The sequence below is a fragment of the Schistocerca serialis genome, chromosome 3 (genome assembly GCF_023864345.2).
Source record: "Schistocerca serialis cubense isolate TAMUIC-IGC-003099 chromosome 3, iqSchSeri2.2, whole genome shotgun sequence".
Lineage (NCBI taxonomy): Eukaryota > Metazoa > Arthropoda > Insecta > Orthoptera > Acrididae > Schistocerca > Schistocerca serialis.
The window spans coordinates 445877114-445890546 of NC_064640.1; the positions used below are offsets into that span (position 1 = coordinate 445877114).

The following is a 13433-nucleotide window of genomic DNA, read 5'->3' on the forward strand; positions in this document are numbered from 1 at the left end:
CACATAAAACAAGAAATTACTTCAGAAAGTAATAAAAGAAGTGTGATTGATTTTTTTAACATTATTTATTTCTCTTCGGTGTTAATTTTGAATGCTTTCTTGTAGTTATTTTATAACAATAAATAAAAAATTGAAATTTCTATTTTTCTCAGATGTTCCCTGGAGAACGTGTAACAATTACTGGAACACACCTAACTGTGTGAATGCTTACGAAAGAAGCAATTTGACTTGCTGGGAAGTGCCATATAACAGCACAGCAAATTCAAAAATATGTGCTGTGAATCAATTAAACATCTCTGTGAGGGAACTAACAGATCCTGTTAAGGAGTTCTGGGAGTAAGTCTCATTTTTTACTCTAATTCTGTTTTAATGTCAGCTTGCATATTTCCTGCACAAATATTTCTCTACATGAAGTGTATTCACATTTGTAAATATGGACAACATTCATCTGTATAATGGAATGATGACAATGAAAATTTGTGTCAGACTGAGACTTGAAACTGGATTACCTGCATATCGCAAGTGGTCACCTTACCACTAGGCTATCCAAGCACCACTCACAGACAGACACAAAGTTCAATACATCATCAACCATATGGTTACAGCCTGCACTTGTACATTCATTATAGATATTCCCATAGAGGGGAGATATTTTAATTGAAAGTTGCTTGCCTGCGTCAATATTACAGTGGCTGTGTTGTTCGGAAATACGATGCAGTTTTCTTTCTGACATGTGTGCATGTCTGAAGGAAGAGCACTGCAGCGGCTATAGCCATCATGGAATTGATGAAACACATTCATAGTTGTGAATGTGGACAACCATCAGATGTCTAATGGGGCTGGGCTCAAACCCTGATTTCCCACTTATCAAGATCAGTTTTTATTTATTTATTTATTTATTTATTTATTTATTTACTTAGCATGCTTGTATCTCATCATTATAAAAATGATATAGGATTTGTCATACATTGCCTTACATAGAAAATAGGACATGAAAAGATTTACAATTATATCTCCATAAATAAAGTATTATTACATATAACATGAAACCATATGCATAAAAACATTCATAATAGACTAAATTAGAATAATAGATGATTACAATTTAGTTTTCAATGAGCATTTTGGGTCATTACTATGAAGGAAATAAGCTACTGTATATTGAATGCTGGTGTTTTAAGTATTCCTTGACACTATAAAAACTCTTGATAATTAACATATTTTTAAGTTCTTTTTTGAATATGTGGAATTATGGTATACTTTTAATTTCCTTTGGTAGTGCACTAAATAAAAGTTTTGGCTGATAAAGAACACTTTTTTAATACATAGCTTTTGTGTGACTTTCTCTATGAAAGTCGTCTCCATTTCTCGTTTTGTAATTATGAACTTGACTGTTTAACAAAGAATGTTCCTGGTGTACCTTCATAAAACATATACTTTCATAAATATAGATACATGGTAGAGTCATGATTTGTAGTTCCTTGAAAACTTTTTTACATGATTCTCTGTGTGTCATACCTCTGATTATCCTTATTGCCCTCTTTTGAAGCACAAACAAGTGTTTGGCCAAACTGGTATTCCCCAAAATAAGATACCATATCTTAGTGTGCTATGTATTAGTGCAAAGTATGAACATAGCACAGCATTAATGCCACAGGAATTTTTTAGTATTCTAATAACATAACAATATTTACTTAATTTTTTGTTTAACATTTCTGTGTGTTTCTCCCACATTAAATATTCATCTAGCCATACTTCTAAAAATTTAGTGTGGGGGTTTTCTCTATCTTACACTGCCCAAGTTTTAAGTTAGGTCAGATTTTACTTCAATTGTTATATGTCTGAAGTTCGTCCAGACTATCTTTTTTGTCATTAACAATTAATTTGTTGTTTGTAAACCACATGTTTGCTTCTTCTGTGGGTACTGTGACTCTCTCCAGTAAGTCAGTTTCATTCATAGCTTTGACAAATAGACTGGTGTTGTCAGCAAACAATACTGCATCTGCTGTTGATAAATGGCTTGGCAAATCATTCATAAATATTAAGAACAGCAATGTCCCCAGTACAGAGCCCTGTGGCATGCCATACCTGACACTTTGGTATGCCAATGAGTAGACTTTACCTGCATGCTGTATCTCTACCTTCTGACACCTATTATAATGATAGGATTTGAACCAATCATGTGCTACTCCACGAACCCCATAGCAATATAGTTTCCTGAGCAGTGAATTATGGCCAATGACATCAAAAGCCTTAGACAGGTCCAAAACCAGGCCACAGTTTAATTCATTTTTGTCTACAGAATTTATGATCAGTTTTAAAAAGTTATAAATTGCTGTGTCAGTTGACCTATTTTTTCTAAAACTGTTTCGCCCTATAACTAGAATTTGATTTTTATTAAGAAAATAAGACAGTCTTTCATGCAGTACCCTTTCAATTACTTTTGAGAATCCAGATAACAATGATATAGGCCGGTAATTGATAACATCAGACTGTCACCCTTCTTGTAAACAGGCTTGACAATCGATTTCTTTAGTTTTTCTGGGAAGATTCCTGTGCTAAATGACATGTTAATCACATCAGCAAGCGGGAAATCTATGTATCTTGCATTGTTCATTATTACTTTATCTGAAATCCCATCACAGCCACATGTCATTTTATTTTTAACTGATTTAAGGCATTTTGTACCTCTAATGCAGTAACAGGGTATAGAAACATGGTTTTATCATTCATTGGTAGTTGCGCTCTGGAGTTGAAATCACATCTTCCTTGAATTCGTTTTGTTGCGATATTTGTGTAATGTGTGTTGAATATGTTGGCCATCTGTAGAGGGTCCTCAACTGTTTTCCCTTCACTTTTAATTACAAGAATGCTGGTTTTACTTTTTTGTTTACCTATGCTCCTATTTATTACCTCCAAGGTTGATTTTATTTTGTTAGTAGCTTTCCTGATATGAATCATTATTTAGTTTCTTAGCCACTATTATAACTTTTTTATATACTTTCCTGTAAATTTTCACATATGATTTTAATGCAACAGTATTTTCTACAAATGTGATTAACTTTCGAAGAGTGTGTGCAGATTTTTTTATTCCCTGTGTTACCCATGTCTTTGTTTTGGTTTTAATTTTGACTCATTTAATAGGAAATGCAATATCATAACAATGTCAATAATTTGCTAGGAATTACTCAAATTTTTTATCTACATCACAGGTTGATTCTGTGTCCCAGGTTATATTTTTTAACATGTGATTAAAAACCCTTATGCTGTTTTCATTTACAAATCATATCTCTCTGTATTTTTCATACACCACTGGATCCTTAATAGATATATTATATAATGTTAACGTGACTACCTTATGATCTGAGAACCCCATCTCTATTACTTCAGTGATATTCTCACATTTATTTTTACAAATACTTGATCAATTGTTGTTTCAGACCCATTTAAACATCTAGTGTTATCTGTTACTGTTGCTGCCATATTATAAGATAAGAACAGATTGGTCAGTTGTTGTTTACTGCAGTTAGTTTTAAAATTAACATTAAAATCCCCAAGGACAATTGTATTTGTTAATTGCAGTTTGAGTTGATTTAGCAGTATTTCAAGGTTGTTGAGAAAAGAAGTAAAATTCCCTGCCTTACCATTAGGCTATCTGAGCATAATTCACGGCCAACACCAGATGTCTCCCCTGTACAGGAATAAACATAATGAATATATGAGTCCAGGTTATAGACATATGTTTGATGACATATGTAAGATTGGGTCTGGTCATTAGTTGGACTCAGATAGCCTAATAGAAAGGCAACTGTTCACTATAAGCCAGAAATTGAGATTTGAGCCCAGCCCAGCACAAATTTTCATTGTCATCATTCCATTATACAGCTGACTGTGGTCCATATTCACAACTTCAAACACATTGTATGTATTTTATAATGTCTGTAGTCACTGCAGTGCCTTTCCTTTGGACATGCATGTATATCTGTGTATATCATATGGTGGAAATAAAATTTTTAAATGTGAACAGCTATCAATAATAAAAGTTTTAAAAACCTTCTCGGATTCTCAGCAGAACAGGATTTGTGTAGATTTATTTGATTCAGATTGAAAATAAAGCCTTCTATTACATATAACAAAAATATTTGTTTAATTTTTTTATAAGGAAACTCAAAAACTGTCAAATGAGAAAACTTTTAACAAGTTGTCATTAAAAATGTAAATTAAGTAATTTTTGGTTGATATGTTCATTACATTATTGACTTCTTGGACTAGCTAAATTAACTGATACTTCTTTGACCTTATCTCTTCACAAATTTTAAGTAGTTTGATGAGTTATGAATTAAGAGTAACTTAACCAAACAAATACTGGCTAACCAACTTTATGGCATTTAATGAGTTGATCATATACCAGTAATAAGCAGTTGCTGTAACTAAATTCCATCTAAGACTGCAACTCAAGCTAATAATTGCGTGCGTGCGTGCGTGCGTGCGTGTGTGTGTGTGTGTGTGTGTGTGTGTGTGTGTGTGTGTGTGTGTGTGTGTGTTTGTTTGTGTGTTTGTGTGTGTTTGTTTGTGTTTCAATATGGTTCAAATGGCTCTGAGTGCTATGGGACTCAACTGCTGTGGTCATCAGTCCCCTAGAACTTAGAACTACTTAAACCTAACTAACCTAAGGACATCACACACACCCATGCCCAAAGCAGGATTCGAACCTGCGACCGTAGCAGCAGCGCGGCTCCGGACTGAAGCGCCTAGAACCGCACAGCCACCGCGGCCGGCTTGTTTGTGTTTGTGTTTGTGTTTTTGTGTGTGTGTGTGCATGCACATGTGTACATTTGGGCATGTGTGCATATATCATGAAGTCTGCCAGACTACATATAACTGAGGATTATATGAAAGATCCCTTTGCAACATCAGTATATACCAACTAGCTTTTATTTTATCTTGCCTTTCAGACGACGAGCACTACAGATTTCAGAAGGTGTTGAGCATGTTGGCGGTATTAGATGGGAGCTTGCTGGGACTCTGCTACTTGTTTGGGTCATGTGCTACTTTTGCATCTGGAAGGGTGTCAAATGGACTGGCAAAGTAAACTTTTATTTATATGTCAGACTATTGAGGTATTTTATCATAAAGTATGACATAGCTTTGCTTGTGTAGAATAAATATGGGTTAAGTAACAAGAAAAATCTGTCATTGAAGACTAACACTTTTAAGAATGTAGACCAACACCAATCTTGTAGATGAGACAGCAGGTAAACAGTAGAATACACAATGTAGTGGCTTTTATTTGTTAGTTCTTCTTCTTTAGATTCTGTGTTAATTTAAAGAGATGTAAAAGACAGCTGTAGATGATAATTACCTTTGCCTAATACTCCAGGACAATATGTTACTATCTGGAAGCTAAAGTGATTATTTTACATTATTTGATCACTGTTCATTACTTCACCAATATTGTAAATGTCTCATCAGTTATTTCAATCAAATAAAAATATGATTTTAACAACTCCTTAAATTTTAACGATTTCGACATGAAGCCTGAATGTCACTCAGTGACGTGAGAGAGAGTGATTGAGAGTCAGGCTCAATCTCAAAAGTGTTAAGTCCTTTTCTAAACAAATCATCTTCACACTATTTCCACATATATCAAACAAAGATAAATATTTGACATGTTTTCTGTTGAAAGTAGTAAATAGAGGAAAAATCATTATGTGATAAGCTACATGAAAAACTTTTACATGGAAGACTGAAATGTTAGTTTTACAAAAGAAGTAAATTAGTGTTCATGTAAAAATTTCACAATGAAAATAAATCTGTACCTCTTAAAACAATTATTGTGAAAAGTTCCATTGAATGTTACTGATAATGTAATGGAGGATATAATTAGATCACATCTACTGTAAAAACTAAGTAATCTGGTTTAGTAGTTAAGATAAGGGACAAATTGGAGTTTCTTAAATTAGTGTAGGGAAATGACAGGATGGTTCTTTTGACAAGGCCATTTCTAATTTTTTTCTTCATCCTTGTCCAGTTCCAGTACTTTGACACTAAGCAAGTTATCTTTTATCTTCCTGCCACTGCAAAAACTTTTTTTGGTAACTTTCAAGTAAATTTTAACCACAGTTATTGTTCAATTTGAATGTCTGAGTCAAATTTTGAATGAATTATTACCCCAGAAGAAAACTACATGAGAAGTCTTGATCTTACAGTAAATGAATTACCTGTCAATGAGTTAAGTTTCAAACACTGTCAACAAAATAGATGTCACTGTATATAATGTGACATCTTACAGTGTTTAGCACGATATAGAAACTAGGACACACAGTTAAATGATTTGATGTTTTTAATGAAGATGATCAAAGTATGGAAAATTCTATCCCATTTAAAATTTCTAGTATAACACTGTGGGATAAGATTGTGGTTAACAGGACAGTGGAAACTATATCAGAAGTTAACATTGGATTTTTCTTTTGGATTTTATTTAACTTGAAATAAGAATATGATTCTTCTCCAGTTTAAAACCTTGAACTAACACCTATGTCTTATTTGATACTCGGCTCTAAAGAATATCAGAAGACAGCTAATATTTAATGCCAGTATGAATGACATATGCCAATGACCTTGCCATAGTGGTAACACTGGTTCCAATTAGATCACCAAAGTTAAGCACTGACAGGCTTGTCTAGCACTGGGATAGGTAACCAACCAGTCTGTCGAGCCCTGTTGGCAACCAGCGTGCACTCAACCCTTGTTAGAGAAAACTGAGGAGCTACTTGATTGAGAAGTAGCAGCTCCAGTCTTGTAAACTGGCATATGGCTGGCAGAGCAGTGTGCTGACCACATGCCCATTCATATCTGCATCCAGTGATGCCTCTGGGCTGTGGATGACACAGCAGCCAGTTGATACCGGTGGCCTGTTCAGGCAGAGTTTAGTCTAGTTTTTAATGAATGATATATGAGTGAAGTTCACAAATATTCAGTGCCCCTTATTATTTTCTTACTTGATGGAAGCCACAATGTTTCATAACAATCCAGACAATTTACTTTAATATTTTGAACTGTTGGTTGTATGATTCATCAGTTCAACAGAGTACCTGACAAACAAATGTCTCTTAAAACATATCATTCATAGGATTTATAATTTTCTACAATAATAATAATTAAATATTAATTTTTTAACTTTAGGTGGTGTACTTCACTGCTCTGTTTCCTTATGTGCTTCTGACTGTACTCCTGATACGTGGAATTACATTACCTGGAGCCGCTGAGGGAATCAGATTTTATATCAGCCCGAACCTGTCCAAATTGCAGGAGTCTGAGGTATGGTGACTTAATAAAAAAAAATAATGTAGTTAATTTATTTGTCGAATTCAATTCATTTACAAGGTTATTTCATATTTCATAGGTATGGATTGATGCTGTCACACAAATATTTTTCTCCTATGGCCTTGGACTTGGCACACTTGTGGCCTTAGGAAGTTACAACAAGTTTACCAACAATGTTTACAAGTAAGTAATAGTCTTGTTTGAACATATCTAAGATTTTAATGTTTTTGCATTCAATATTAGTCATATTGCCATTAATACACTGAATAAACATTTAAAGTACTCAGCATTGCAAGTAAATGATCTAGAGACACCAGATATTACTGAAAAGAACTATTTAATGTTTTGATAATAATTATAATGAATCCTCTCCATTATACATAAAAATATATAAATTAAACAACACATTCTGGACCAAAAAACTCGTTGTCCAATCCTTGAAAGCCCAAGGGACGTTGACTGGCCACTGTGTCATCTGCTGCCTTGTGGTATCATGCAGATGGATGTGATATGGAGGGGCATGTGGACACTGTACTGCTCTCCTGGGCATTTTGCTGTCCTTCCAGACTGTGAAGCCACTATTTCTTATTCAAGTAGCTCATCAGTTCACGCCATGAGGTGGAGTGTACCCTGTACCAGTCTTCCCACCAAGGAAACAGTCCTTGGCAGTATCAGGAATTGACCTAGGTCCTCCAAATAGCAGCCAGTTATGCTGACCATTCAGCTACAAAGCAGACTATGTTGATCCAGTGGACCTAAAATAATCAAATTTTCTCAGATTCGTTTTAAGTAGCACAACTGATTAAGATTTCTGTAGCAAGAAATATGGGGTGCTAGACGTAATTTGGTAATGTTTATATTCTCTTGTGACTCTACATGCAACTACTTGTTTGAATATTTCAAAAAAATTATAAAATAAGTGTAAATTGGCTCTCACTGGAACATAAGACTGTTTAGGTAATCTACTACTATACACTGAGGTATCTGTCCAAGCCAACATACGCTATGTGGCAAAAGTCTCCGGACATCCCACTAAATATGTTCTGCATGATGTCAGTCAAAACAGGGTATATAAGTGTAGCCACATATGTGTCTTCTGCCAGAATAAGTTAATGGTAATAATTAAGTGAATTAAAATGAAGCATGGCTGTATGTAACCACAAGTTGGATCTACAATCCCAGAGATTTCATACAAATTACATGTGCCTAGGTCAGTTGCTAATGAGGTTACTGTTAAGAAAACAAGTGTTAAATGAATTACTTCTCTGATACACTTAAGAAATTAACTGATAGGGGCCACTGACTATAAAGCGTGCTGGTATATGGAAACAGTTTAAGGCAACATTATGCTCCTCACACCATACCAACAGTTTGTAAATGGATCTCTGCTGTATTGGTGTCATAATCCTCCTGGCCACAAAGCAAGGTCCATTAAGTAGTAATTCATAGAAAATCTGGTGGATTTACTGGCATGTATTGCTTAAATTCAGATCCTGAATAACAGCATACATCTATGGGATGGGAACATAGTTTTTCATGACAACATTAATGGATAAAAGTTTCTTTCTTTCCTTTCCATAATGAGGGATAACTGATACCTCCAGCGACTTCCTTCATTACCATCATCAGCAGTAGCAGTTGACTGTCATAATTGAAGATGTGGTATTTTAGATCAATAGCAAGATCAATTCTGTAATGGTGATAGCACAGGAAATCAAGGAATTTATATATTCTGCCATTGATTATGTCAATCTCTATAATGGAGGAATGCTAGTAGTGGCACCCAGACCCATTGGAAAATAAGAAACTCAATGTAGACTTGTGGTCACACTCATCAATAGGGGCAATGTCTGTAATCGAAATGAGGCTGAGATGGCGACGAGTTATTGAACTTAGTGGTGATCATGATACACATTGGATTTTATTCTAGAATCTGTGGAGGCTTTAATTTTTTTCGTTTCTTGGGAGAGGTTTAACTTGCTGATTCTTGATTACCCAAACTGTTCTTCACAGATACTCTAAGATGGGATCTTATGATAGAGAAGTCATTCACAGTGCAATCTGAACACCAAAATAAATAACACAGTTAAGAGGTCATTTCTTATCTTATCATCAATGAAAACAATAAAATAAATAGTCATGTATGGTGTAAGGACTGTGATTTCCACTTCTTTCTGTTCTGGAATGTGTACTATCCTTTTGGAAGGACTGTGATTACCACTTCTTTTTGTCCTGAAATGTGTACTATCCTTTTGGAAGTCTTTTATGTATCTTGCATAATATCTTCATTTGTTCTTACACTTTTGTGACATCAAGTTCAAACTAGCATTACCACTCATCTATTTCCTTCCTATAACAAATAATTAAAATAAAAGAGAGGCAACCACTGACCTATTATCATTCAGAATCAATCACCATAAATAAATAGTGTATGCAAATAAGAGTAGTTTCCCTACATTTAAACAAACCCTTCACCAGAATAGCAATTACTTTGCAGTGTGTTCTACCTCCTCAACTATTTGTATACCTGTTCCATGCACCATTACACTCAGCTGTGCAAGTGTGTACAACATCTCCATTACACTCATATGGTAAATGTGTTGGTAACCTTACTCACCTTGCATGTCTCCTTGACTCATCTTGCCTCTTCTGTACCCATCCTCATCTACATCTTTCTTAAGCTTATGAACTGTTCACAAATCTCACCTCATATACTTTCCTAGTTCAGTATAACATACAGTTCTGCTACTTTGTTCTTCAAGTGTTATCTACATGACTGACTTGCTGGTCTCAAGTAGCTACATCATTGCCCCATTGGCATTCATTTTTTGTACTTTTGGTCACCATCATAGCCCTTGAAAGAACACCTGTTTCCAAAACAATATAGTGGATTCATTTTATATGTTTGTCTTGTTGCTTTTTTCACCAATCTATATTTTTGGTTAGCTGAAGCATTACATTCTGCTTCCCTAATAGCCACGAGAGTCTGCTCTTCCTTGCCAGTGTATAGAGTAAGAATTAAAGAACATGGAGGCAGATATATTGAGTGTTGTGCACTTTGTGTTCTTCATCATGGAGTGCACTCCAAGATCTTCTTTTTTCCAAATACTGCCATCTGACCAGTTCCAATCAAGCTGCAACATCAGGACAGGATCCGGAAAAATGTTGTTGTGTGTGTGTGTGTGTGTGTGTGTGTGTGTGTGTGTGTGTGTGTGTGTGTGTGTGTGTGTGTGCCTGCATGTGTGTATCCGGGCTGCAGATTGTTATCAAGAGTATGTGCATACAGACTAGGTTCCCAGATAAGCGAGTCACCCTAAGACTTTGTAAGTAATAGAACACAGTACATTGTCCTCAATGCCAAGTGCTCATCACAGGCAATGATGTCATTAGGAGAGCCCCAGGGAAGTGTGATAGGACTGCTCTTGTCCTGTACATACAGAAATGATCTGATGGACAGGATGACCAGCAATCTGCAGCTGTCTGCTGATGATGATGTGGTGAATGGGAAGGTGTCACTGTTGAGTGGCTGTAGGAAGATACAAGATGACTTAGACAAAATTTCTGGTTCGTGTAATGAATGACAGCAAAATAGAAAATATAAACATTAGTTTGAATAGTTTGAAAAAACACTGTCTTGTAAACTGGAAATAAGTCTAGCCCCCACTTTTAAAACTTCAGGGCTAGGAAAAGTTTCCTATTCTTAGTCCCCAAAACCATTATTTTGATAATCTAACCCCTGAAATGTTTAAAATAATAATTATATTACTATCAAATGTAATAAGTATTAATTTTATTATCAACAAACCCACAGCTCCTGTACAAAAGAATGTGCATGCAGTTCATGGTGCAGCAAATTCTAGTGATCTGTGAAGATAAATAATGGCACATCTGTAGCAATGCTCTGGATATTTGTAATCCAGCTCTTTCATCTCTTCTGCCATTCAGATGCAATATTTGTAATCTCACAATGAAATAATGTTTTATTGTTACCTGCCTGGTTTACAATACATCCAGGCTCCTTTGGCTTAAGTCTTCACACATGGTTCATTTTAATAGCGTAAGTAGAATGTCATGATGTAACAGCCCACAGTTTAGTCTACAGAGCATAGCAACAACCAGCTGCATTTCCATGGTTCACATTATACATGCTGTCCCAACAACTCTTCACCATGCACAACATTTAAGGTTTTTTAAATAACGTAGATGTACAGTCTCACAGTTTTTTCTACTTACTACATTTTTAAATTACATTCTTCACATTGTACTTAAGAAATATTCCACATCTGTGGTCATCAGATTTGATGTAGGATTAAGTTAATTTTGTTGTAATGTGTAAAGATACCATGCTTGGCTGATTGCTTGTAACATTGCAATTCTTTAATATACAGGGTGTTACAAAAAGGTACGGCCAAACTTTCAGGAAACATTCCTCACACACAAAGAAAGAAAATATGTTATGTGGACATGTGTCCTGAAATGCTTATTTTCCATGTTAGAGCTCATTTTATTACTTCTCTTCAAATCACATTAATCATGGAATGGAAACACACAGCAACAGAACGTACCAGCGCTTCTTCAAACATTTTGTTACAGGAAATGTTCAAAATGTCCTCCACTAGCGAGGATACATGCATCCACCATCTGTCGCATGGAATCCCTGATGCCCTGAAGCAGCCCTGGAGAATGGCGTATTGTATCACAGCCATCCACAATACGAGCACGAAGAGTCTCTACATTTGGTACAGGGGTTGCGTAGAAAAGAGCTTTAAAATGCCCCCATAAATGAAAGTCAAGGGGGTTGAGGTCAGGAGAGCATGCAGGCCATGGAATTGCTCCGCCTCTACCAATCCATCGGTCACCGAATCTGTTGTTGAGAAGCGTACGAACACTTCGACTGAAATGTGCAGGGGCTCCATCGTGCATGAACCACATGTTGTGTCATACTTGTAAAGGCATATGTTCCAGCAGCACAGGTAGAGTATCCCGTATGAAATCATGATAACGTGCTCCATTCAGCATAGGTGGAAGAACATGGGGCCCAATCAAGACATCACCAACAATGCCTGCCCAAACGTTCACAGAAAATCTGCGTTGATGACGTGATTGCACAATTGCGTGCGGATTCTCGTCAGCCCACACATATTGATTGAGAAAATTTACAATTTGATCACGTTGGAATGAAGTCTCATCCGTAAAGAGAACATTTGCACTGAAATGAGGATTGACACATTGTTGGATGAACCATTCGCAGAAGTGTACCCGTGGAGACCAATCAGCTGCTGATAGTGCCTGCTCTCACTGTACATGGTACAGAAACAACTGGTTCTCCCATAGCACTCTCCACACAGTGATGTGGTCAATGTTACTTTGTACAGCAGCAACTTCTCTGACGCTGACATTAGCGTTATCGTCAACTGCACGAAGAATTGCCTCGTCCATTGCAGGTGTCCTCGTCGTTCTAGGTCTTCCCCAGTCGCGAGTCATAGGCTGGAATGTTCCATGCTCCCTAAGACGCTGATCAATTGCTTCGAACGTCTTCCTGTTGGGACACCTTCGTTCTGGAAATCTGTCTCGATACAAACGTACCGCGCCACGGCTATTGCCCCGTGCTAATCCATACATCAAATGGACATCTGCCAACTCCGCATTTGTAAACATTGCACTGACTGCAAAACCACGTTTGTGATGAACACTAACCTGTTGATGCTACATACTGATGTGCTTGATGCTAGGCTAATACTGTAGAGCAATGAGTCGCATGTCAACACAAGTGCCGAAGTCAACATTATCTTTCTTCAATTAGGCCAACTGGAGGTGAATCGAGGAAGTACAGTACATACTGATGAAACTAAAATGAGCTCTAACATGGAAATTAAGCGTTTCCGGACACATGTCCACATAACATCTTTTCTTTATTTGTGTGTGAGGAATGTTTCCTAAAAGTTTGGCCGCACCTTTTTGTAACACCCTGTATATACCGGTATAAATGACAGTGTATGATTTGCATACAGTAGACACATCCAAGAATTAATTCAGGGAGAAATAAATTTATAATACTTATCAAATTTTAATAAAAAAAACGGTGACAGTGGAATATTTTTGGAAAA

The 13433-nt window shown here is 36.1% G+C and overlaps 1 protein-coding gene across 2 annotated transcripts in view; it reads left to right on the forward strand.

Moving 5' to 3' along the window:
• LOC126470342 (sodium- and chloride-dependent GABA transporter 1) overlaps positions 1 to 13433 on the forward strand; it is a 381315-nt gene that overhangs the window by 307569 nt on the left and 60313 nt on the right. For both annotated transcript variants that reach the window (XM_050098132.1, XM_050098131.1), the window contains exons 4-7: positions 153 to 336; positions 4956 to 5088; positions 7186 to 7320; positions 7406 to 7509. In XM_050098132.1, the coding sequence (XP_049954089.1) occupies positions 153 to 336; positions 4956 to 5088; positions 7186 to 7320; positions 7406 to 7509 (556 nt within the window). The remainder of the gene's footprint in view (positions 1 to 152; positions 337 to 4955; positions 5089 to 7185; positions 7321 to 7405; positions 7510 to 13433) is intronic.